Source organism: Talpa occidentalis, unplaced genomic scaffold, assembly GCF_014898055.3.
Source record: "Talpa occidentalis isolate TD23 unplaced genomic scaffold, MPIMG_talOcc4v2.1 talOcc4.13, whole genome shotgun sequence".
NCBI lineage: Eukaryota > Metazoa > Chordata > Mammalia > Eulipotyphla > Talpidae > Talpa > Talpa occidentalis.
In genome coordinates, this window is record NW_023601322.1 from 96,881,024 (window position 1) to 96,908,354 (window position 27,331).

The 27,331-nt window shown below is 39.3% G+C and overlaps 1 protein-coding gene across 1 annotated transcript in view; it reads left to right on the plus strand.

The window, feature by feature from the left end:
- The window catches only part of COL25A1 (collagen type XXV alpha 1 chain), a 358,553-nt gene that overhangs the window by 301,137 nt on the left and 30,085 nt on the right, over nucleotides 1–27,331 (plus strand). Inside the window, exons 19-22 of the mRNA XM_054694567.1 lie at nucleotides 12,784–12,846; nucleotides 17,511–17,579; nucleotides 19,941–19,985; nucleotides 20,804–20,881. Of these exons, the coding sequence (XP_054550542.1) occupies nucleotides 12,784–12,846; nucleotides 17,511–17,579; nucleotides 19,941–19,985; nucleotides 20,804–20,881 (255 nt within the window). The remainder of the gene's footprint in view (nucleotides 1–12,783; nucleotides 12,847–17,510; nucleotides 17,580–19,940; nucleotides 19,986–20,803; nucleotides 20,882–27,331) is intronic.

A 27,331-nucleotide genomic window follows, 5' to 3' on the forward strand; every position in this document is an offset into this window, starting at 1 on the left:
GAAAAGTAGGAACACAGTGCTATTCTTTAACCATCTCAACCATCTCAACCAATTAAATTATTTTACGTAGAAATGAAGCACAGACATTGCCAGTTTGCACTGCTGTATGAGCTATATATTCTGCAATTTAACCTATAATACCCCTTAAGTTAGTGAAGTGCCATTTTATTTGAAGTCGTAGAAACTCTCTAAAGTCTAGAATGTCTACCTTCACGTTTTAATTTTATTCTCAAGATCTTATCAGATTTTGACCACAATGAGGGCCTTAACATCCCCATAAATCTAACATTCAGGCAGCTGTTTTTGTGATTCACTCACTATAATAATCCCTCTAAAATGCCTTGTGCTTCCCCTTCCTGTCAATAATTCGCACTGCGAAGTACAAATCATATGACTAAAATATTTGACCCATCTACTTTTCCCATAAACTTTTAAATCTATCTTTGGAAAATACTTGTGTAAAGCCTCATTTGAAAACATTGTTTTAAAACCATCTAAAAATGGTAAGAAAATTTTTTTAAGTTTAAAAATTTTCACATGGTAACTAACATGTTAAAAGTTCTTCTGACTTAGCTGTATTCCTTCCTTTAAAATCACCTTCTTATTTTAATCTTTTCCTCTTAGCCCTAGAAGTGTATGCTCGAGAAGCTACATAATTCAAGTAGATTTTTCATTATTCTGTTCCCATCTTACACAGCTTTGAACCCACCTCCAATTTGCCTATGAACATTCTAAAATTAACATTCCTAGTTTCTGCATGAGGGTTGTATACTGTTGAGTTAAAGGTTGCGTTTCAAGCACGTAATACGAAACAATATGATTTGGAGTGTATTAAGTTATTGAGTTCACAGACAATCATGTGGTATCATGTGTAATATTTTATCAGTACATCTGGCATAATTAGCAGGCATGTTTTGAGTATATTTGGTATTTCTTCAAGATTGGCACTCAGAAATTTGGGCTTGGGCTTTTTATTTGATGCCTCCAGATTAATATCCTAGAAATGCAGTTATGTCTTTGAAATAGAAGTCTTTTACTTCTTTAGTTCAAAAATAATTGCTCTGACTTACTCCACTTAGCATCATCCTTTTAAGCTCTGTCCATGTTGACACAAATGGCTCGAGTTTGTCTTTTTTCATTGCTCAGTAGTATTCTGTTGTATACTTATACCATATCTGCTTGATCCTCTCATTTGTTCTGGGGCAGTTAGGTTGTTTCCAAAGTAATAAGTCAGATAAGTCAGACTTATCTGGGATAAAAAGTAACTAAATGGAATATAAAGTAACTAATTAATAGTGAGATAAAGGAAAGCTGAAAACTAACCCTTGATAGCTGACTACAGAACAGAAACACCAAGTGTTGGGGGAGGCAGAGGGGAAAGGAAAAACAGTCATTTCCTCATCATTTGCTATTAAGCAAAAATAACTTCATAAAACAATCTGTGATTTCGTATTATAGAGTTAATTAAAAAGTTTTTCTTTTTACAAATATTGGGAAATCATCATACCTTTTTAAAAACAAAGATATGAAAAGCAAAGTTTGCATGAATTAAGAGGAACCTGGCAGCTTTATAGTAAGGGAGGACTAGGAAGGGAGGGCAGCACCTTGGCCAGGTCATGCTCACAGGTCGGTGCAGGCCAGGAACCTCAGCTGTGTCCAGATCCAGCCGTCCTTTCTGAGTGGGTGAGATGTACACATAAGGCTGAAAGGAATAGGTTTTTTTCTCTTCAAAACAAATAAAACAATCCCAATTACTCCTGTTTGCTACCCTTACCTTGGCTTGAAATTATGTCTTCCACCTTGAAAAACACCCCACGGCATTTCCCTAGTCATCTGTTTATCGAATTTTTCCAGGCTGGGAAAGAGGTTGGTGGTTTGCCACCTCCAACAAATGCTTTTATTCCTCTGGTCATAGGAAATTGCCAGACATATCTATTGAGGTCATGTAACTGATAGTTCCCTTTGTTTTCTGAACCTGACTAGTGACTATAGTGACAAGAAACTATCAAACAACAAAAAATCTTCATGAGACATACTTTTCTAGGTAATTATCAATTGCAAGTAGCCAGAGTTCCATTTAAATGACAACTTCTGTTTGTAGTTTCATAAGTTTCTTCTCTTCCTAACCCACAAAGCAAGTGATTTACTTGCTTTATCATGCAGTAGGTGCTTATCATAAAGAAGTAACTTGTAAAGGAGATAGTTTAAGGACATCACAGCCTTTTGTGGTTCCTGGATATTTACCAACTTGGAGTTAAAAGTTTATAGTTTTATGAGCTAGCTTCATTAACCTGAGATGTCCTTTATCCCCTTAATACATCTTGCATAACCACAGGACATTTAACCCTTATTTCATAGTTTGAATAACAATATCTGAAAGATGAAACCACCAAGGAAGGATTTAGAGTGTGTGGTAGCAAGAACATTAGTCAGAATCTTCCTAGACTCATGTGTTTGTTTATACTTTGCTATTCATCTTCTTTTTATCTGCCAGTGGGACAGAGGGCATGCAATGCCATCCTTTATTCCCAAGACATTGAGGAAACAAGCCATGACATACCAGGGGCACTTTGATTCACCACCTGTTGCTCTCAGAGAATGAGGATCCAAATGCCTTCCACACAGCTCTCAGGAAATGAGCAAAGCACCTAAATACAGACAGCAGACTCATCCATCTACCACCTCAAGGTCCCACCAGAGAGAAGTGCTAATGCCTTAGGCATACAGAATAAGAGTCACCGAGAGCAGGCATAACTTAATTTCAAACTGCCCTTGAGCTTCTGCACAAGTATTTGAAAGTCTCTCACCATGTGGAAGACATTTGGAATTCCTATTTCATGCATTCATGGTTCATATAGCGTCAAGATGTTCAACTGGGAAAATTAAATTATGCACAGTGTAGCATGCAGACGTTGATCTTCTGGAATCACATTTGAGCTCAAAAAATTATTTTTATAAACAAGTTTTCAAATATATTTTTAATGGGGAAAACTTACTGTAACTAGCTTTTCTGATATAACCTGTGAGAGTAAGACTCAAAGTTCTTTGAAAAAAATGTTTTCCCTCACACTTATTTTGAAACATATAATGAGGGTACTTATGCCTTTCATGATTAGATTACCCTAGTAATTGACCAATAGAGTGGTCACCAGGAGCCCTGATATGAGAACCGGGCCACCAGTATGCAGATCTGGTATGACCTTGGGCAAGATACATAACCTCTCTGTGCTTCAGCCTGCTTACAAAATGGAAACTGTGAGGAGTCACTGAGTTAATGTACGTGCAGCTCCTAAAATATTGCCAAGCATCCACCAGATGCTCTATAAACTTGAGCTATTGTAACTTCATTCTCTTGGAGTGGCTCAGAATATTGGAAACATTGGTGACACACTCATCTACAGTTTCCTTCCTTGAGTATAGACTTTAAGTCAATTATACTTTATAGGTTAATAGGTATAAATTCAGAAAACTCTTTTGCAGTGATGGGGAATGTTACCTTTAAGCCCAGGAAGGTAAACTCCTTTCTCTTGAAACACAACATCACACTCTTCCCCCACTCCCCTTTCATAGACCCTAATCCAGGAACAAAGGAAGAGAGAATACGGTGTTCTGGGCACTACATGTGGTTTTGTTGAAATTCATCTCCCCAACACTGATCACAGGAAAAGAGAGGGGAAACTTGACCAGTTATGATGCAAATTCTCAGTTCCTCACAGTGTTGATTTTTTTTTTTTACAAATATGGATTTTCAGTTTATCTGCTCTTATTCAAAAAGTGAATGAACAATAACTATAAGTATAGCTGTTGAATAAATGGGGGATAAAGAAGGAAGAAAGTTAAAATAGCTCATACTTACAACATCTATTCTTCTGTGCTATTTTCTGTGCGTATACCAAGCAATTTTCCCTTAAAAATTAGCTTATCCGGGCCTCCCCGGTGGCGCAGCGGTTGAGCGCTGGGTTGCGAAGCTGCCCGCAGCCTCTGTGGCGCCGGTTCGATCCCCGGCTGCTCCCCGGCCACCGGAGGAGGGTCCCACATGGTGCGCAGACCTCTCCTGCCGCCCGCTGCTCCCCTCAGCAGTGTACTTCGGTCCTTCTGCCTGCTCTGCTCCCCGCTCTGGCTCTGGTGAATTCTCTCACCCTCCCGCGCTTCTGACTGTACCCAGTGCATGTATAAACAAAACAAACAAACAAATAAATAAATAAGTAAAAACATGCATCTATATAAAAAAAAATTAGCTTATCCATCTTTTCATTTTTTAATTTATTCCCATTATTTAATGCTATTGTTCCATAACGCAAAATTGTATACAGTAGGGACATATACAATAGAAACCATTGTGAAAATATCATTTGCACCCAAATTTCTTTGGGTATAGTCTATCTTCCCTTAAATTCGTATAGTCTATATTCCCTTAAAGCTTGATATTTTTCCTCTGGCTTCACAATAGTGAAAATTTGACATTCAAATCAAGAACTTGAGGATGGCGAGGGTATGAGACGGTAACTAATTCCTTATAGCTCACATGAAATCATCCTTGACACTGAATCATATAAAAACTAATTTGTACAGGCAGAGAAACATGGACTTTGGTATTCTTAGGATTAAGAATGGTGTTTAGTAACCTTATAGAAACTGACCTTCCACATCCACTGGAGATGAGAGTCCTTCATAAATATTAAATCACAATTTAAAAACAGCAGAGGAAAGTTTTGGGAAGTAACATATATTGTGAAATGAATTCCAAAAAGAAATACTCGTTAAATGAACAATATTGTTTTTGTCACTTATAATTATTTCCTCTTGTCCAAAGTACGTCTGAGCAGTTGCGTAATTTAAGAGTCTAATTAGGAGACTCATACAAACAGAAAAAAGAGGATTTTTAGCAGTCATAAAGAAACCTTCAATAAACACCCCCAAATTGCTTTCATGAGGTAATCATGTGAGGGGGAAAAAATCCAAAAGGTGTGTTTTGTGAGTTTCAAATAAACCTGCTATTGTAGTTCATTTTCATCATAATCACCAAGATGTTTTAATTTACACTCGAATTTGATCCTTAAGGGAAATAAGTGTTTTTTGGGACAGACTTTACTTTCTCGTTCTTTTTTTTCCCCTCAATAATTTTACAAATCAATCATTACCAAAACTGGCTGCCTGGAGGTTCTTATTACAACAAATGTTCTTGCTGTAATCCTCAAAAGCAGGTATCATGCTGGCTTGAATTCTAATTAGCCTTAAGCAAGAAACAACAGTGTATGGCTAATGCATTCAGTGTCAAGACACATTCATCAAAATTATTGGTGATACTTTTAGCACCCAGGCAAATCACCACATATTTTTCAAGCCCTGTCGTACTATTTTTTGGGCAATATGAAAATTGGATCTGCTTGGGGGTAATAAATATGGAAAATATGACTTGGTTTAAGATGGTATTATAGAAGGGTTTCAGACAGGTTAAAAAAATAATATATTCTACTCCTTTAATTGATAATGACTTGTAAAAATAAAACAAATGGAAATAAATGAAAAACCAGAGATTTTTCTATAGGCAAGAGTTAATCAGTTAGGACATTCTGGCCACCATTCCATTTAACAGATGGTAAGTTCTGGAAGTTTATAGGGAAACACCTGGTGAGTCATTTCTGTATGAAGAAATATCTCTTCCTTTTTCCCCTTGACTAGTAATGCCATCTAAGTATTTGCCGACTAGTCTCATCTCTATGAAGGACATCCTTTATGTAAATTTGACAAGAGTGTTAAGTGTACTGTCCCAATAGACATTTAGGAGATAAAGTAAGGTCATCTGAAATACTTTCCTGCTTTATATTAAATGTGCTGTTGAAGAAAGACCAATGCAGATTTTAATAAGGAATTCTCAGCCTTTAATTACTCTCAGACTTCAGAGAGGTCATGTTCTTAAGTAATTCCTGAGCTTTCCCTACACTTTTTCTTGTTGCCTTTTTTGTTGTTCTTTCGGTTGGTAAAGACAGTAATTGTTTGCATTGTTGGGGGATTTTTTTGACCAGAAGACATAGAATTTATGCTATTTCAATAGGCTGTTTAATAGTAAATGAACTGAGCAAGAGTGGCTTTAGCCAAAAGCCTTACCTTTTGTGGTAACGTTTCTTGATCTTATGCAGTGAATAGACCCCACCTTCCTACAGCTACATCTTCTTATAGTGTACTCATTTCTCGTAGTTGGCTAAATCTTACAATTGACTCATTTTTACACACTCCTTGTAGTGTACATATTGCCAAGGTAGGAGAGAGAGGAGACAAAGAACTCTAATGCTGACACACTAATCAACAGGGAACTTTATGGTGCAAAAACAGGGTAATTTTTCAAATATGGAATGGATCAGTTACTGTCACTGTCATTGAAACCTCGATAATTAGTATTAAGTACAAGTGTATGTAACAGTACTAGATTCTCAATATTACAAGATGGCCATTGTAGCTGCTGAAATGGTTAGCTATAGTTGGAAAGAGCAATGTGAGTGCCTTTGTCCTTCCCAAAAATGGGTCATGTGCAGGGGTGCCTTGGGCTTGGCATGGCTGTTTCCCATGGACTGGCCTCTGCATCTTGCCTGTCTGGTTGTTTGAGGATTGCCTTCTAATTAGCAACCTTGTCAGATATTCAGGTCAGGCTGCTTGCTCTGCTCCTTGCAGGGTACTGCTAAGTTTTATTATGCTTTATCATGACTTTATAGTATTCCTTCCACCAAATCTGAACCCCATTTTAGTTCCCAAAACCATGGCTACTCTATCATTCACTTTTTATACCAGCTCAACACAAGCAAACATGTCACAGCTTTAGTATTGAAACCTGGGGTTTTTTTCCCCTTTGTTTTAATCTGTTTGTTTGTTCTTGCTTTTTTGTTTGTTGGTTGCTTCTGAGATCTGGGTTTTTTTCTAACTCATTGATGGTGAGCTACTTAGTTGATGTTAAGAATAAAGAATAAAACACATGAAACAATTCAGGAAATCAGATGTAGTATCTAAGAAAAGACCAGAAAAGTAAATCAATTCTGGAATTTGGTGATGCAGTAGTCCTCTATACCAACAGTCCCCACCTAGCCCTTGTCTTTTTTGAACACACATTTAATCACTGGTCAACATGTGGCTTGGGTTGCAGAATACAGTGCCAGCTTTTAATTATATTTTACCAGTTAAGATTTTGGATCATACTAAGGGTTCTGATAAATAGTGGTATGTGTATATATTTTTTTTAATCTCAGGGCTCTGGTTTAGTCACAGCTGTATATTTAAGAGCTAGGCACCATAATGTTTATATTTTTCTGTGTTTGTCCCAAGAGTAGATCTAGTCAAATGTTTCCGGGACCAGAGCAAATGAAACAAAACCAAACCAAAAATAACCAATTAAACCTGGATTTAATTGTTCTGGTCTTGTCAGAGGAACAGAAAATTTTAACATATTTGTTCCTTTCCATCGCAACTCCCCCATCTCTGTTTTGCTGCACTAGCCCTTACTTCTTTCTTTTGACTTTTCTTTTTCCCTGTAATTAAGTACCACCTCCGTAAGCAATGTCATTCTAAGATCTGTCAATTATTTGCTTTCACTCTTTGATTCCCTTGCCCACATGATGAGCAGCACCCATTATGAATGGAATCCTCATTGACTGTATCCTGTCCTCAATGATAACAAAAGTAAAACCCACTTGAGGTGGCAAGTGAGTAGAGAGAGAGATGGATGGAGGAAAATTTAGACTATATGAAATGGGAGAAATATATATATATTCCTCATACATACCCATGTATCTGGAACTTGAGAGAATAACAAATGAATGTGACTCTGAAGTAATTAGTGTTGTCCTTAAGTTATTCTTATACTACTCACTGGTGCTCCAGTGTTCCACACCCATCAGATGTCTAAAACTTCTGCCTTTCCTCCATTTGGTTATTTAAAAAAAAAAAGCACCAGTAAAATAAATTGAAATGAAAAAAACCATGTCTAGATTTAACTGTACCTTCACTAAAAGTAATTTAAGAGCTTTACTCCATTACAGTTCTGTTTTCCTCTACAGCATCTTCACACCACTGTGTAACTTCAAATGGGTGCAAATAATTTTCAGTTTTGCCCTCTCCTATATCCCATTGATCAGCTGAGTTCAATATGCAAAAAACAGTTCTGAGAATCAGTAGATAGTCCAATATAGCTAGTTATTTTTTCCTGGCTATTACCCTAAAAAGTGATGTAACCTCAATCCATGTAGTCTGACTACAGCAAAAATGATTTTCCAAAATAGTATTTTATGTTTAGATCCTATTCAGTCACTTTCTCCTGCCCACTCCTTTGTCAGTCTTCACCCTCTGTCCTGGCTAATTAGAACTGTACTACAGTTGAATAACTAATTTCTTGTTTGTTAAAATCACATTAAAATGTTTTTAAAACTGTAGTTACTGTAGCTGTTCTCCTAGACATTTTAGGAGATCCTAGAAACTTTAAACTCTACAATGGTCCTTGGCAACGAGGTAAGATTCTTTCAAAGGATTACATTTCTCCTTTGAAAATTCATTACGTAAATTCATTAGCCATGACCATCCTTTCTGTCCCCTTCCATCAACGAGGTAAATTCATTCTTAGCAAACCCACCACTTCTCTACCTTTACAGTATATCTTAAACCTTGTTAGGTTTTCAGTCCTAAATGTCATGGCAGATGAAGATCATCTCATAAAATGATATGTTCACATGAGAAATTTGGGGTTACTTCTTAAGAGGAAGAGGTAGAGAATATGGTCCCATATATGCTGTAACAAAGCAAAGTTACCTCATTTATCACAGTCAGTAGCAAAGATGCTGTTAGCTATTACCACTGCTAATGATAGCTAACATTTTTCAAGCTGGAAGATAAGAACAAGGAGCATTATTGTTCACTTGCTTTTTCTAGAGACAGCCCTAAGTGCTTTGTCAAATGATGTCTTGATTAAGCCACCTCTTAATGATACTAGAATCTTTTATATTTGGCACCTCGGGATTCCATTTTTCAAAGTCAGGCTTTAATTCAGTTCAGTACCTTTGAACCAACAATTCTCAAACATTTTGTTTTAAGACCCCTGTACACATTTGAAAATTCGGATTAAAGAGTTTCTGTTTATGTAGCTTATGCTATAGACATTTCTGAATTAGACATTAAAACCAAGAAATTCCTAAAGCCCATTACAAATTAATTAAATAACATGTTGTTTGAAATATAACTGAATTTTCCGAAACAAAAAAAAAAAAAAAATGAGCAAGAGGGTGCCAGTGTTATATTTATTTATTTATTTATTTTGCAAATCTCTTTAATGTCTGGTTTAATAGACGGCAGCTGGATTCTCATCTCTGCTTCTGCTGCCAATCTGTTGCAATTTGTTGTTTTAGTTGCAGTGTATGAAGAAAAACCAGGCTCACACAGATATGTCATTGAACAGGGGAGTTTATTTTAAGTCTTTGCCTAAAATTGTGGGTATTCTTCTTTGATGTGACCCCAAACTCTACAAGTCGTAGTTTCTTAAAGGTTAGGTGCAGTGTGGAATCTGAAGCCAAATCAGTGGGCTTTTCCTCTTTGGTGCACTAAGGAGGGTGAGTGAGAAGGTACTTCGAGAACCCCTGGTATCAGCTTAGGAAGGTAAGCAACAGCCCAGCCAGCTCAGGAACCCACATAGACAGAGTTCTGTCCATTTATCCTGATAACTGTCTTGAAGGCTTAGAGAGCAAAGAGACCAGCTTTCCTCTCCTCCCGTCCTGCCAAGATGTAGAGAGGACAAAGATGATGTCTTTAAAGGGACTGAGAGGTCAGGAATTAGATAAGCATAAAACTGTGAGCTTATAGGGTGAAATATGCTGTTTTCCCCTTGAATAAATTGAAATGAGAAATAAATGTAGGAGTATGGCAGGTGCTTTCTTAGAGAGGCATGATAAAATATAACTAATTATACTCCAAGTCTCTAAAATCAAGAGCGCTAAAGTTTTGTGATTTTCAAATGTATCTTGAAATACTTTTTACCATGAATGTTCCATTTAAAGGAACTTTCTGTACTTTTACTCAGGAGGTTTTAATCGATGCTCTATTTTTTTTTTAAACCCACTTTGGGGGGACCTCTGAGATCACAAATCAATCCTCATTTATTTGTGAGTTATGAAACTGCATGCTTCATCTTTTTATGAACTAAATACTAACCTGAGTAAGAAATACATTATGCAACATGTATTCACTTTTTTCTCTTATTTTAGTCCACTGAAGTGTGCTTCTATTTGCTTTGCTAAACATTTTATTTCTATTTAAAGATATGCCAGAGCCTTGTCTGCCTATAAACTTGCAACCAATTAACTTGTATTGTATTTTCATGACAGTGAGTCCTTACTAATGATACACACTGACTTTAATACAGCTTTGTTGGAGGATTTTTTGAAAGGAATTATTAACTATTTATGTATCGGGTATGTATCATTTTATTGGGAGAAATATGTGACTATAAATATATATTACTTATCATTTTGTTGGTTTATGAAATAAGTTCCTATATTTATCTGAATAGAGTTGATTTTCATTTTAAACCATTAAGAGGTCCATCAACAATTATTTGTTCAGATTCTCCTTCCCGTTATATGGAAAGGTCTGAGAAGAGGTAGAATGAAAAATTTCACAAACAAGGAACCTATGATTCCCCTCCTCTATCCTTTTTTTTCCCTTAAGTTAGATAAATACATTTGTGTTATATATCAGTTTGACACACTTTGGAGTGATGAAGTTGATTTGTTCTCCATCCAATCTCCAAGGTTTTATATATATATATATATTTAAAATTCACTTGTTTCAAAGATATTTGATGATAGTGGAACACTTCTTGTCAAACCTCTCTTTATATCTTCCTGCTCCACTCCAAGTATCATAAAAAGCATCACTGTCTTAGAAAAATTCAAAAGTATCAAACAGTGTTAGCGATTGCCTCAGAAATAAATCATGGGGAGGTTAAAAAACAACAACATAAAATTGGAGTCATTCCATTTTTTTACTTTAAAATTTTATTAGTGATTTTAGGAAGTTAAACTCTTACATTTGAGCTCATATTGTGAACAAGAAAACAAATTTCATGGATATGCGAGAAAACATTAACATTTGTCTTGGGTCTTTTCTGATACCACATATGTGAGCAGTACCAGCTCTCTAGCTCATTCTCCTGCACCTCCCTACCCTCCACTTCCATCCTAGCCAGGATCAGCATCAGATGTCACAGGTATAAGGACTCACATCCCTAAGGCTGCCCTCAGTTCAGGCCCCAATTAATGGTTCCCCAGCTTCCTAGGGGTTACTTTTGTCTGACATGGCCACAAATTCAAGGGTTCCCATAACCACACAGATTTGAAAATGTGCTATAACGATTCACAGAGCTCAGGAAAATGCTATACTCATTACTGCAGTCTATTATGAAAGGGAACAGCAGCCAGATACAGAGGTACTATGGGGTGAGGTGAAAAAGTCCCAGTACAGGAGTCACTACCCCCTGTAGTTGGGGTGCGCTGTCCTGCCAATGTGGTGTTTCATCACTAACTTGAGAGCTCTCACTCCCCACTATTTATGGGTTTCAATGGAGAGTGCCTTCCATAGGTCTGATTAATGAAATCATTGGTTATGGTGCCTGAGGTTGATCCTCAACCTCTCTCCCGGTGAGATGGTGAGAGATGGGAAGGGCTGAGCGTTCCAACCTTCTTACCACACAGGTGGTTCTGTGGCAACAGTACCTACCCCAAAACTACCTAGGGGTCCATCAAGAGTCACCTCATTAGCATAAACTCAGATATGTATGAAAGCACCTTGTCACCAGTAACAGGAAATGCCCCTGTCATTCTTAACACTGAGGAAATGCTCAGGGTTTTAAGAGCTCTCTGCAGCAACCAAAAGCAAGACCAGTAGCTTTTTATTAAATGTCCCTTGGGTTTCCTCCAGGTGGCAGAGATGAGGTTATGGAGATGTGGTAAGGAGAGACTTTTTTCCTTCCCATGTTGAATATTCCTGTCTTCTGAAGTCACATTGCTGTCTATGACATAACTCCCAAGTTTTGAATGGTTTAAAACAACAAATATTAATTTTTGTAAGAACAGGAATTTGAATGCAACGACTAGATGTCTCTGCCTCCATGTCCCCCATGAGGATGCAATCGAGCTGCCAAATGGGTCTGTGGTCTCACCTGAGGATGCTCCCGGGATGGCGCATCCTTCCCCAATTCATACATGTGGCTGCCGGCAGCCTTGGTCTTCAAGACACAGGCCTCTTTACAGGGCTGCTCTTGGCAGGGTGGCTATTCTCCCCATAGTTGGGGACCCAAGAGAGAGACAACAAGGAAGGGCCCCCAGATGGAAGCCACTGCCTATTTGGACTCAGTCTTCAGAGGGATGTTCCACTACTTCTGCCATATTCTGTTCATTGGATGAGTCAGTAAATCAGGTTCACATGCCAGGGGAGGAGGTGACTCCAGGGCAGGATTCCAGGAGGGTAGGGTGGATCTTAATTTGGTATATAATAAGAAACACTAGGCAGCAGAAAAGCAAAATTGCAAAGCCATTTATCTGGTTTCTTTGTCACTTTTACTTTCTAAAGCCTCTCCAGAATTTTGCTCAAAGAATTTTCACTCATCAAAATCAATTCTGATTGTAGTTGGTACAGGAATTTCAACAAGAAAGCTGTATACAATCAAGGGAGTGAAAGCTCGGTGGAATGAAATCAGTTGGACTTTATTTACCATCAGATGAATAATGATCTCATATTCCATCTTTTTTTAAGGGAGAACCAGGTTTCATTGGTCCTCAAGGAGAACCAGGCTTACCCGGGCTGCCAGGAACAAAGGTAAATGGAGTCTTTTTCACTTCCTTTCTTTCTGAAGTTTTTGTCATATATATTTCATCCATTATGTTCGGAGAAACATGGTAACATCATTATTTAGGCAACCAGATATTTTGGCTCATAGAGAACTAAAACTGTCTATCCTTCCCCTGACTGGCCTCCTGATAGGAATCCCAAATTAGAGAAAGAGGAGTTAATTCCAGGAAGGCTTAAGCAGGACAACAGGTTGGTGGCATATGTTAGTAACTCCAGTCACTCTCCAAAGTGCTCCTAAATTGATATGATGTTATTAGCCCTCTGGCCATATGGAAACCCATAGGGGAATTCTTTTTTTTTTTTTTTTTTTGGAAAATAATTTCTATGTAGTTTATGGAATCACACCTTAGATTATAGTAAAGCAAACTGTTAGAATAAACTGAATTTCCCAGCACTTATAATTGGGTAGACTAAGATGATTCACTAGGACCTAAGATATTTCACAGGAGGGCAGGGATCATCTGGGGACCCATGGGACACAACTCTGACCCCCCGAAGTCACAGAATTCTGAGGAGAGCTAGAACTCACTCATCCCTGGTCCTCATCACCAATTTTAGGACCGACTTGTAAATCAAACATTATTGCTACTCCTGATCACTCCTTGGATTGCAAAGACAAGTACTGATGTCATGTAGATTCCTAAGCACCTCATCCCAAAGGGAGCCATCCTGAGTAATGTCTGCACAAAGAGTCTGTAATGAAAACCATCCCATAATCGTCCACTTGGCAACCCTGGAGAGGACCCTAAAAGCAAAATCTCTATGCCGCCATATAAAAAATTATGTTGCTGTGGATACAGCCAGTCCATACTTCTCCTTTTATCTTCCCTGTAAGACATAAAAAGGTCCAGTGCTGAGGATGCAAGTTTTTTCCTGACAGACCCATGAATCAGAGAAGGGGCAAAATTAGATCAAACTACATTCCTTTATTTTTAAACCATAGCAGTCTTTGCCTCGGTGGATATTGCGTTTACCAGCAATAAGCCAGGATGATTTCCAAGAGCTGGAGAATTATGTTCATGGTCTGTTTTGACAGCAAGATCCTCATTTCCACTGGTCAAGAGAAAAATAACTGTAATCCTACTAAATGGAAAATACGTGTGACCTGCAGGGCACTGAAACTCAGTCCGATTTTATGCAAAATGGCAAAATGTTTTCTCAAGCCTTTTCTTTTTCTCATAATGAACAGTAAGGCTAATTAGCAAAGTATGAGAAATGTCTGTCTTAGCCTGTGCAGATTCACATAAGAAATGTGCTTCCAGGAATAAAGAGAGAGAGCACTCGAGAATGAGGAGCATTGGTGTTCGTATAAGAACAGTTATTCGGGTCTGCAGCCTGAGGGCCAGAGAGACAAGGAATGTGGACCAGGGAAAAGCAGAGAAAAGGGAGAAAACCAGACACCAAGTGCGCCTCTTCATGTTGGTGGCATTTTGTGTGCTACCCAAGGGGACATCACAGAAAACGGGGGTACATATGAGAGTTCATCCCTAGGTATCTTTTTTCCATTCCCTGATTTTAAACTATTCTGCAGTTTCAAAACATCCCAGATGCAGAGCTATAAAATCCGCATTAATTACCATTCATGAGGAGGGCAGCCCAAGTTACGGAGTGAGCGGGTATTCCATGATCAGATACTGCTCTGAATCCCCAGTGAAAGAAAAGACTGTTCTGATCCTGTTTCCTGTTTCCTCAAGAAGGGATGTGGATAGGAAATTCATTTTCTGAACAATATTTTGAAGTTAACTTTCAACTGAGATGTCTAACACGAATTTGATATAATAATGACAAAGTCATAATTATTTAAGAGTCTCTTTCAGCTGAGCCCTGATTTTTTACCAGATCTGTTGGCAGGTTAGATTTGTACCACGAAATTCAGACCTAACATGTAAAAATAAGCCAATCCTGCGTTTTTACTCCTGACACATTATGAAGGAAAATGTTTAATACCATCTAAAAATCTGCTGGATGGACTGCCGTAACCTCGGTGTCTATACCAGTGCTTAGGAGACATCTACATCAGTGTAGAGAAATGGAATTTCATGCTGAATAATTGAGAATACTTTGAATAATGCTGTTTACTCATTAACTCAACACTTTCTGCCACACACTTTTCTGGTATTTGAGAATGAAGAGTAAATGCAGCAAAAACAGTGTCTGTTCTCCTGAAGCTACATCCCAACATAAGGGAGGGAGTGGTGCAAGGGGAGAAAGAAGTAAATAATATATTAATATAATATATAATTATATAAAATATAATAGTAAGATAAATAACATGATACCTGAAATGCCAAGCCACTCCCTTGGGCTTGGCATAATAAAGTAGCACAAACTGGGTGACACATACAGCAGCAAAAATAATTAGTGGAATTGTGAAAAAAAGTGATTCTATGAAAGATAGAGAGATTCCACTCTGTGTGGTATATGACAGATGAACATTTTGCTGCCACTTTTGTTTTTCCCTAAAATAAGCATAGTTACTATTTTAGAGTTCTGTGAAATGTAAAAAGAAATAGCAAATACTGTGCTTAAAAAAATATCCTCCTATCAACAAAAGCCCTCTGTCTCTAGTCCCTGGAAAATCTCCTCTGGATTTCTTCCATCTCCTGTCTTCAGTCAAGTCTCCTGCCTCCCTCCCAACCTCTCCCTTTTCACATTCTCCACAGCTCATGCTGAGAAGGCTTCTTTACTGCCTGCCTGCATCTATCCCACCTCCCCTGCAAAACCACAAAGGCTTCCCAGAGTGGACTTGATGCAGATAAGGAAAATGGAATTTAGACCCACACATCACCCGTTGGGATCGCATCCTATTATCTTCTCCTTTCCAAGAGGAATGCATTTCTTCCCTCTCATGCATAAATAGCCCATCACCAGTCTAAACTGAAATCCTACCCTCCACACAGGAAGCTGGACACCTTCTGCAATGTGTTCAGAGGATGCAAAGTGACACCACTGGCAAGATTTTAAGATGTTCAGACATTTGACCCAACAATTCCCCAACTGGTAATCTATCCTAAGAAAATGACCAGAGATGTACAAAAGATTTACTTACAACAGCATTTATGCAAAAATTCGAGCTGGAGCACAATTTTGCATTACAGCTCTCCCATTCTAAAAGCTTTGTGACTTTGGGCAACCTCTCTGAGCTTTGGTTTCCTTGTCTGTAGATGATGGATGCTAAGTCCTTTCTCATTTGTCCTGAGGTTTAGTTAGGATGATACATGCAGTGTCTTGTGTGGTCCCTGCTGTCACCAGCAGCACAGGCACCAACAGCAGTAACTATAAACTAACCCCACCAAACTTCAGCACATGGCTCAGGTCTTGCCTCTGAGTAGCTGATCTGGACCCAGGGTGGTTTCTCTCTTCTCTCACATGTGGCCTTACATCACTCCTTAATTCTTGGCACTCTCGTGCATGTGCACCTTGTCTGTCTGTCTCTCCTTGAGGGCAGTGAAACAGTTCAGAGCTGTGGATGAGGGAGGGGCTAATCTCTCAGATCTGGTACCATTCTCTGCACTGGACAGAGACCAGTTATGAGATCAGCACAATACTTCTCCCCATTTTACAGAGGAAACGGAGGCTTTCACAACTTAACCAGCTCACCCCCAAACACACAACCGATAAATAACTGATTCAGGATTAAAACCCAGGACGTCTTAAGCGTGTAACCCATGGGCCCTGGGCAAAGGTTCTCCACAGAAGGGCCGTGGAATGAAACTGTCCAACCCTGTTTTGAGGTACAGTGATGGCTCTCATCAGTTCCCTTTGAAGGTCTTACTGACACAGGAATCTGAAAGGAATTTACCAAAGCTCTTCCTTATCTCTTAAATATTGAGTAATTAATTTTTTTATTTTTTAAAAGTTTTTTTTTAAAGATTTATTTATTCATGCACACAGGAACCGGGATACAGGGCCTCCCCAGTGGTGCAGCGGTTTAGAGCTGGGTTGCGAAGCTGCCCGCAGCCTCTGCAGCACCGGTTCGATCCCCGGCCACCAGCGAGGGTCCCACATGGCGCACAGACCTCTCCTGCCCTCCCACTGCTCCCCTCAGCCGTGTACTTCGGTGCTTCTGCCTATTCTGCTCCCCGCTCTGGCTCTGGTGAATTCTCTCACCCTCCCACGCTTCTGACTATACCCAGTGCTTGTATAAATAAATTTAAAAATTAAAAAAAAAAACAGACTTTTATTAAAAAAAAAAAAAAAAAACCGGCGTACAGGCCAGATGTGTGGGAGAGTGAGAAGATTCACCTGAGACAGAACGGGGAACAGAACAGGCAGACTGAGTGGAATACACTGCTGAGGGGAGCAGTGGCCAAGACAGGAGAGGTCTGCCACGCCATGTGGGTATCTCCCGGCCGGCCGGAATGGAACCCACGCAGCAGAGGCTGTGGACAGCTTCACAGTGTTGTGCTCAACCACCTGCACCCACCAGGGAGGCCCTGAGTAATTATTTTGTTTATTAAAGAACATCATTCATGCTGATATTAACACAGTGCTGGGCCCATGGTACATCAATTGTGGTAACTGTCTGCTTTCTTTGATTTTATTCAACTCACTCAGTAATCTACAGGGGCCAGGCTGGGGCAAGGGGAGAGGAAGGGAACGTCATTTACCTGCTTTGCAATCTGTAACAGGGTGAACGTGGGGAGGCAGGGCCTCCCGGAAGAGGAGAGCGAGGAGAGCCTGGAGTCCCGGGGCCCAAGGTGAGTTCTTCTTACCTGGAAAGTCACTGCCTTTGGCTTGGAAATGAGCGTCCCTCATTCTGCAACATAAAGTGTAAATTTTTAAAAAAATATTTTGTTTGACATTGAAACAGTCAAACTCAAACATTTATTAAAATGCACATCGATTTGTTTCTTTACAAAAGGGATTTTACCACCCAACGTTTCCAGTTTACTCTGTTCTGTTGGGTGAACAAGTTTAACAAGGCGTCCAAATGCAAAGGAGGAGGGACCATGCCATGAACGTGTTATCACTCAGTGGGTAGTAAAACCTGCTGGGGAGGAAGCTGATTCATGCTGTGCTCGTTTCTATGGTAGCCTGATGGCATGTAACACCTTGAAGATATTAGAGCTAAGGGTGTGTTTGGCGGTTCAATCTATATTCCTCTAAACTTCCTGCAAACGAATATGGTAACACTTTGTTTTAATAGCCCAGCTAGACACACAGGATATGATCTGCCCTGATGAAAAGAAAATGTATGCAGACCAGCCCTATGAGACTAATGAGAATTATCCACGGAGCTTGCTCATCCCCTGATGGAGGGCTGGCTTCAGAGCTAGAATGGAACAAGGGTTAGTAGGAGCCCAGGGGATGAGCTGATGATTTGGTGAGGAGGCCTCTGTCTACAGTGGCAGTTGCCAGCATGGTAGAGAGCCCCGCAGGGAGGCCATTAAAATAAAGTGTTTCCGTTTTTCTTCATTATTCTGAATCACTGCTAATTTCTTCCTTCTGTTCTTATCTCCTCTATCATTTTCTCTTTTGCATTCTTCATGTTCTCCTTTAATAGGGGAGACAAGGTGAATCAGGAGCTAGAGGCCCAAAGGGGTTCAAGGTCAGTACCCGGGTGACCACACTCATGTAACCAGAGGCCTTCAAGAGCTGAGCCTTCTGCTCTGCCTCTGGGGTGTATGTTCTAGATAACGCCTTTTCACGTGTTGGCATCATAGTCATTTCATGCATAGGATGATGTCTCGAAACAACTGGTGTGTTTCCTCTCGTTTTTGTGTGTTCTTTCTTGTGCTTTCAAATTTTTAAGAGGCGCCATACATCATACTTCCTGTTTCATAACAATAGCTTCTTGGCTTCAAATGTTGCATGGTATAACCTCATTTTGTATTTCCTGGGTATCTTTGCACTAATTTTTCAAATAACACTTTGCTTTTAAGTCAGTTGACTCCTTCATTGCACTAAAGTTTCACCACCAGTTAGAATTCCTTCCTTTATTGTGTTCTTTATAGTATCTTCCGTGATCTACTACAATAAAGCCACTGCTCACAGAATCATGTTATTCAAGATGATCTTAACTTATAATGTGAAAAAATGGATTCAGGATGAAGAAAACAGAGAGTAGAAATTATTAGTTCTCCCTGCATAGCAAATATAATTTTTGTGGTCAATGTTACGAGCCTTATGTGGATGCAAAAATATCATAATCCCTTTTTTTACTTATCTTTAGTGGCTCTCACTCAGTTCACAGGAATAGGTAGAAAGATCTATAAAAATGTTTTAAATTCCACTTAGGAAAAGGACTCTATAACTATAAAGTAATTTTAAAGAATTTCAAGTCTCCGTGACTCAAATCTCTTCCCCAGAGTTTCTGACTTCTGAGATTTGTGACTGTTCTGTGTGCAGAGGCTGAGGCTCGGACTAGCCCTTGGGTCTCTCTGGGCAAGGGAGTGACATCATAAATGGAACATGAGGGATTTTTCATATTGCACTGGGGCCAAAAAAAAAAAAAATAGTAAACTGGGTTTGCCCTGCCCCTGGACTTCAGTCTTGCCAAGGGATCCAGCTAGCTGCTGTCCACTTCAGCACCTTTGGGTGTTGAAACACCTATAGACAAATGTTTTCTGAACCCCATCATTAAAGGGAGACCCAGCCAACAACTCTCTCCATTCCTTCCCTGTCCTAACTGAGACAGAGGACAGACAACCCTGTTGGTTTTCTCTGTCCCTTTGCCCTAAGTCTCATCATATCAAAGCAAGAACATGGTTCAATCTGAGAAGTAAAAGCTGACTTTGGGGTTCATGGAAACTACTTGCTTGGCTTGTGAAGCTCCCAGGGAGAAAGTAGTGTATGTATTGTTGTTCCAAGATACTCCACTCTCTGAAAAGGGAATTGGAACTCACTCCCAGGCACATCTTGAATAGGCATTGCTCATGCTGTTGTCATTTCGCACTTCAGAAATTCACAGTAAGGGTGCTGTGATATAAATATATATATTATAAATATATATAATATATATTATAAAATATAAATATAAAATATATTTCCAGACTTGAGATATTTCTAGACTGTTGGCCCCACTACTCATTCCATTTTTCTCTTTTCACTGGGGAAAGGGTGATCGTGGTGACAAAGGAGACCTGGGAGCTCTGGGACCAAGGGTGAGTGTCTCTCATGCAAGCCTTGCACCCCAATGATAGCACTGCAAGTGGACACTAATTATTTCAGGCATTCCCTCCTTCCTCTAACTTTTAATTTTAGACCCCTGGAGCAATGAGTATTGAATTCTAACCCATAAAATCATCTTCATGAGAAGGTCTAAAGAACTCAACTTATTTTCCCTCTGTCAAGTGAACAGCAGCAAGCCCGTAGTGACCCAGGAACAGAATTTTCCATTTCTCCATTAACCTGATGTTTTCAAGACCCTTTTAATGACAGGCAGGGAATTAAGACATGACTGATGAATCAGTGGCAGAGCTGGTGAATAGGGTAGACATCCTAAATAAACACATGGATGTTCTTCTTTTGATTTGGTGTAATTTTAATGAAATTCTATTCCTGTTGGGAGAGTCAAATTATTCCTACAGAACAATGTTCTATTTTCTGAAAGAATAAGGGCACAATCAGTGAAGTATAGATGAGCAGAAACGTTAGAGTTTGCCTAATAAATATGGGTAAAGCCAACAAAAATTGCAAGTCAAATCAGATTAGCCTACCTTTTGTGATTTTCAGGAAAGTTTCAGAGATTAAATCACATCTTTTAGCTAGCACAGGGAGGAGGTTAGAAGTGGCTTGCCCCCTTTGATAGAAAGACAAAATTTGAGCATGATTGTTTATTCTGCAATGCAGTTGGACCCTAATCAGGAATTGATGATCAGAGAGAGCAGCAAATTGCTAGTTTCTGGTTTTGCTATAACCCTCTCCCTCCCCTGACATAACTCAACCCTCATGACTTTGCCATGCCTGTTTTTTTTCACAGGGCCCACCTGGTCAAAAGGGGGATCAAGGAGCCACCGAGATCATAGACTACAACGGGAACCTCCAGGAGGCCTTGCAGGCAAGTGACCGGCCCCCATCACAGAATTGGAGCAAACATCAGCTTCCACAACCCTCAGGTCTCAGAGGGTTCTGGGGCAGGAAGCATACTATCCCCTGTTTTGAATCTACACCCCCTTCCTGCCCCAATGAATCCTCTTTATTTCATAATATTTCCCAGTCTTTCCTTTACGCTCCCTTCTCTCTTTGTATATGCTTAAGTCTTTTTTTTTTAATATTTATTTTTTTATTTTATTTTTTTTAAATAATAAATTTTATTTTTATATTCCCCAGACAATTGCAACCCCCCCATTCTGACCCCAATCCCTCCCTCCCGCCCCCCACCCCCAAAAAGTGTCTCTGGTTCATAGTTTTTTGTTGATTTTGATTTTCACTTTCTGATAGTTATTCATTTTCCTGGTGTCTTATTTAAGTTTTCTAGATTCCTGCTATGAGTGAGACCATCCGGTATTTTTCTTTTTCTTTTTGGCTTATTTCGCTGAGCATGATCCCTTCCAGCGCCATCCATGTTGCTGCAAATTGCATGTGTTTATCTTTTTTGAATGCTGAGTAATATTCCATGGTGTATATGTACCACATCTTCTTGATCCAGTCATCTATTTTTGGGCATTTGGGCTGTTTCCAAAGCTTAGCTATTGTAAATAGTGCTGCTATAAACATAGGGGTGCAGGTGCTCTTTGGAATTGATGTTTCTGTGTCCTTTGGGTAAATACCTAGGAGTGGAATTGCTGGATCCTATGGAAGCTCTATGTTTAGTAGGTCCAGAAATCTCCACACAGCTCTCCATAGTGGTTGGACCAGTTTGCACTTCCACCAACAGTGCAGAAGAGTTCCTTTTTCTCCACACCCTCGCCAACATTTGTTGTTGCTAGTTTTTTTAATATGTGCCATTCTCACTGGTGTAAGATGGTATCTCATGGTAGTTTTGATTTGCATTTCCCTGATTACAAGTGATGTTGAACATTTTTTCATATGCCTGTTGGCCGTTTGCATTTCCTCTTCAGAGAAGTTTCTTTTTAGCTCTTCTGCCCATTTTTTGACTGGATTATTTTCTTTGTTGTTGTTGAGTCTCATCAGCTCTTTGTGTATACACTTAAGTCTTACCTGGTTTAAACCTTGTGCTAGTTTCCCCAACCTTTGGCTCTGTCCTTGAAATGCTTAGCAGAGTAAGGAGGAGCTCTGTGTTCCAGAGCTGGAGCTAACTGGGTTCAGGTCTCAGCGCTTTGCTCACTCAGTGCATGAGGTCAGGGCATTTAACATCTGTGGATCTCAGCATTCTCATCTCTCAGATGAGCATGGTCATTGTATCTAGCTCATAGGGTTGCTGCGAGGAGCAATGCAAATATAGACTACATGCTTAGAATAGAGCTGAACCATGGCAAATCCTCCCCAGGTAATTCGAATGCCAGTAGCCATTTATTTTCTACCCATTTAGTAAAAACCCATAGACTAGTTGCTTGCCTTCATAACCTTTGCTTCTTATTCATCCGTTTTCAGCTGAGGCTCCTGCATCCTACCTGTCTACTCACTTCATAGTGACTTCTCTTATCAAGGTCAACAGTAACTTGTAGATCAATCCCATTGCACTCATCGCCTTTGACTTCTCTGTGATGATTAGACCAAACCACTTTCCTTTTGAGACTCATTCTTTCTGGTTTTCTCAAACCCTCTGCTCACATTTCTTCCATTTTTCTTCTCTGATGGATCCTTGCCACTTTAGTATTTCTGGTTTCTCTGTCCATCCCTTAATTTTTGGTAGCCTCAAGACTCTCTTTCGATGGGACCACCATGCCCTCTCTGTTACTCTACTTGAGACTTCCACAGCTTTTATCTCTGGGTCTGACCTGCATTAACCTTTATGTGAATATTTCCAAATATGGATGCACCATCATCTGATCAGTTTCCACTAATACATACCATTATGCTTGGTTACCTTTATCACCTGTCAAACAAATACCTTTTTTAACTAAACAGCTAAGTAGTAGTCTTTGAACTTTTTGAGGTGGAAATTTTCATTCTTTAAAAATTTATTTATTTAGGGCCTCCCTGGTGGCGCAGCGGTTGAGCGCTGGGTTGTGAAGCTGCCTGCAGCCTCTGCGGCGCCGGTTCGATCCCCGGCTGCTCCCCTGCCACCAGAGGAGGATTCCACATGGGGCGCAGACCTCTCCTGCAGCCCGCTGCTCCCCTTAGCGGTGTGCTTCGGTCCTTCTGCCTGCTCTGCTCCCCGCTCTGGCTCTGGTGAATTCTCTCACCCTCCCGCGCTTCTGACTGTACCCAGTGCATGTATAAACAAAACAAACAAACAAATAAAATAAATAAATAAATAAAACATGCCTCTATAAAAAAAAAAATGAAAAAAAAATTATTTATTTATTTATACAAGCACTGGGTACAGTCAGAAGCACGGGAGGGTGAGCGAATTCACCAGAGCGGGGAACAGAACAAGCAGACTGATGAAACACACTGTTGAGGGGAGCAGCTGGTGCGGCAGGAGAGGTCTGCCACACCATGTGGGATCCTAGCCGGCGACCGGGGATCGAACCTGTGCTGCAGAGGCTGCGGGCAGCTTCACAGCCCAGCGCTCAACCGCCGTGCCACCAGGGGAGGCCCTGAGGGGGAAATTTTTAAAAAATCATTTTTAAATTAGCTCTAGTCTTTTGTCCATTCTATCTCATCTACTATTTCTTCTTTCAAAATGTCTCTTGAGTTTGCCCCATTCTCTCCATCCCACATCTTATATGTTTTATGTTGAACACAAGAAGCTCTTGACCAAATATTTTTGCACCTAGAACTTCCTTGCCCTTCCATTTCTCCACAACATACATTTTTCTCTGGAGTAATCAATTTGTTAGATTAATTTTTTAAAAATCCTCCTCTTTTTCCTTGGTCCTTCCCTTTCATTCTGTCACCTAAATTCTACCCAACGACCCGCTGCCCCCACATGAGTTCTTTCTCTTACTCCTTCAGTCAGGACACAAGAGCTTAATATTTAATTGATCTCAAACCACATAATCTGTTTTAGCCTTGCCTCTTAGAAAACTGTACTTTTATTTGGAGATAGAAGACACATCTTATCTGTTCTGTATCCCAACTCCCTGACACAAAACTTAAGCTTGTGAATATCACATAAACTGTCAGTGGTTGAATGACTGAGTGTATTTAGTCCATATGCATAAGTCACTTTTTTATTTGAAAGCCATGTTAGTTGTTTTAATGTTTGCCATTTTGACCTTGTGTGAATTCTTTTCCATCCTTACAATTTCACTCACTTTATCTGATTATGGTAGATCTTCATTTCTGTGGGGCCTCTGCTACAACTATCATTTTGAACTAGTAAAGCATTGGTGAAATAGCTTTTACAGAATCTGTCTTCAGCTATAGAATCTATCTTCAGCTTGTTTTTCCTGTTCTTTTCATTCTTCTTCTTGTCAAAGGCAGAGAGACAAGTTTACAGCTTGGAGAAATGATTCTTGGACAGTCTGTTTGGTCAGTAGCTTGAGCTAATGCTTGTTGGTGAGTGGTACAGAAACAACCAGTAACCTCCGGGCTATTGTCAAATTCTAGAAACAGTTTTCTAGATTGTCCCTTGGTTGATAACTTGTTTCCACAAGTTGGTAATTATGTGTGGGGAACAAAATGGTTAGATGTACCCATTATGTTGATAGAGTTCTTACTTATCAAGATAGGGGCATCTTTTTAACTTAACTTATTAGCAATATTATAAATTTTCCTTAGATGGCTTTTGGTGGCACCATAATACTTTGCCTTCTTTAAGAGGTAACCATTCTCTGTCTCCAAGGAAATGTTCCAATATTGTTGGCCACAGCCTTTTTCTGGAAAAAGAGTGGTAGTCTCTGACAGCCACTTTGCATGAACAGAGCCTGACATGAAGCTAGTTGCTTTTAGCCTAAAACCGAAATATGTTTTGCTCTCCCCTCTGCTGCCCAATAGCTGCATCATTTTAGAGAACTCATTTCATATGTCTGTACCTAACCGATCTTATCTGTAAAATGAGGATGTTTTGGAATAATTTTTTTTTCCCCTATGAGTTCACAAAATCTCTTATGCTTAGAGTTGTTTCTAAGGACTCCCTAAACATTCTTGCTAAGATGCCCAAATATACTTTATTTTTAAAAGGTAACACTTTCACCCTCTAGGAAAGGATGTTTATGCTAATTTCGTTCTCACCTCGAGTCCCGTCCAATCAGTTGGCATCAGAGGCAACTAGGTCATGTTTATATCTCAACCCAGACTTATTATTCTTATGGGATTACTAGGGCAACTATATGTTGTGCTTGTAAATAGTTTATAGTTAGTTTTTCACTTCAAAACCCTTTATTTGCTTTCCTGATATAGTGCTCTAGTGGATTAAGACTCCCTAACCAGATCAATTAAGCTAAACAGTCATTGCATTGAAAAGAGGTAATAGACAGTTACTCATACAATTCTCTAATCAGTGACAGATATTTAGTTTTGCTGATTACATTTCATTATTATTATTGCCTTTTCTAAAAAAAAGATCTAGGATAATTAGATAAGTGGGAGAATATTGGAGTCATAAAAAAATCACATTGCAAATATAAAATGTTACATAACAACTATTGAAAATTGTTAATGAAATGAAAGCTTGCCATAAGCCACTTACTTTGATTTTTATTTAAGGTGATTCCATTTCCACAATTAGCAGTAAAACCTTCTTTAACTCAAGCTTTTAAAAATTCCCAACAGCTTCTAAACTAAACCTGTTGCCTAGTGTAAATCATGGGTAATTTTAAGCTTGTATCATTATGAGAAATGAAGGAAAATAATCTTTAACTCTAAAGCGGTTCAGCAAGCATCTTGAATAAAGGACAGCTTGACCTGCTAGGCTCGAAAACTGCAGTCAGTCTAGCTCTTACCTCCCACGCCCCCATTTCTAATCACTCTTCACTAGAAGATGGCATGTCTGTCTCCATCAATACCAGGACTTCTGGTTTACAGATCATTACTGGAGTTCAAGACAGAGCCCTGTGGAGTTCATGTAGATTTAGCTTAGAGAAGCCACACACAGGAAACCCAAAGTGGGGCCTCCCCTGGTGGCGCAGCGTCTGCAGCGCCAGCTCGATCCTGGCTCTGCAGCGCCAGCTCGATCCTGGCTCCATCCCGGGCCACCAGCGAGGGTCCCACATGGCGCGCAGACCTCTCCTGCCGCCCGCTGCTCCCCTCAGCAGTGTACTTCGGTCCTTCTGCCTGTTCTGCTCCCCGCTCTGGCTCTGGTGAATTCTCTCATCCTCCCGCGCTTCTGACTGAACCCAGTGCTTGTATAAATAAATAAATAAATCTTTAAAAAAAATAAAAACCCAAAGTGTCCAGACCTTTAGGACACCCCTTCATTCATTCTTCTATAAACTGGATTGAATCTGCCCTGTAAGACTTTCAGTCTCACAAATAGAGTTATTTAACAAAATCATTTCAATCTTATCTGTTAGGTAGTTCAGTTACCATTAGTAAAATTCTTTTGCTTTGCAACTCATTATAAACCAGGTTGTTATTCTTCAATTTAAAAAAGACAAACTAGTTTTGTGTTTCAGTGGAAAATGATTTCATATATGGCACATGTTGGAAAACCTCAGAAAGTTCGAATTTTAAACTCCCACCCCTCCCTAAGGGCTTGTGATTCTGTTTTCCAGTCTAAAATGTTATGTGTAATTGGAAGGCAATAATAAAGAAATTGTTTCCACTCTATAATTTTCTAATAGCCTTTAAAACAACTCATCTACCTAAAGAAGTGAATAAGTAGCTTTCTCATAACTATACCTCCAATTCTTGCTCTGGCTGAATCCTTTAAGAATAAAGTAAGTGAGATTCTATGTGGTGTAGACATACATGATGGTGTAAAAACCTGGGCCTTGATTTTTTTTGTAATTTTGTTTCCAGTTTGTGGCCATTTTGTCTTTTGACTTAAGCACTAGTTGGTTGTTTTTTCCCTACTATTTTCTCTGAAGCTATAATGGTCATGCCTGATTTTATCATAGACTACAAATTTTAACCATTTGAACACATGCATTAACACATTACATTTTAAGGAATCATTTTCCCACATCAGTACATTCTCAGGTAAGTGTCTAAAGTGAGATAATGTTGAGATTATCATTTACGAAAACAGTATTTCAAAAAACAGCAATTTAAGGTAAAAATAATCTGAAACAATAAAAGAAAATGATACTAACCTGACCCAGAAGTAGGAATGGAGAAATTGGAATGGAAAACAAAGGAATAGTGTTAAATCGATATTCACTAGTTTACACGTAATTGGATGATGTTTCTCCATGACTACAGTCCCAAATAGAAAATGTTCTACCCTCTTTGAAACCATAAAATGATTATAGATCCTACAGAACTTTTAGCACAAGACTTAGATTAGAAAACATTAACACGGGTCTCACTCATAGCAGGAATCTAGAAAACTTAA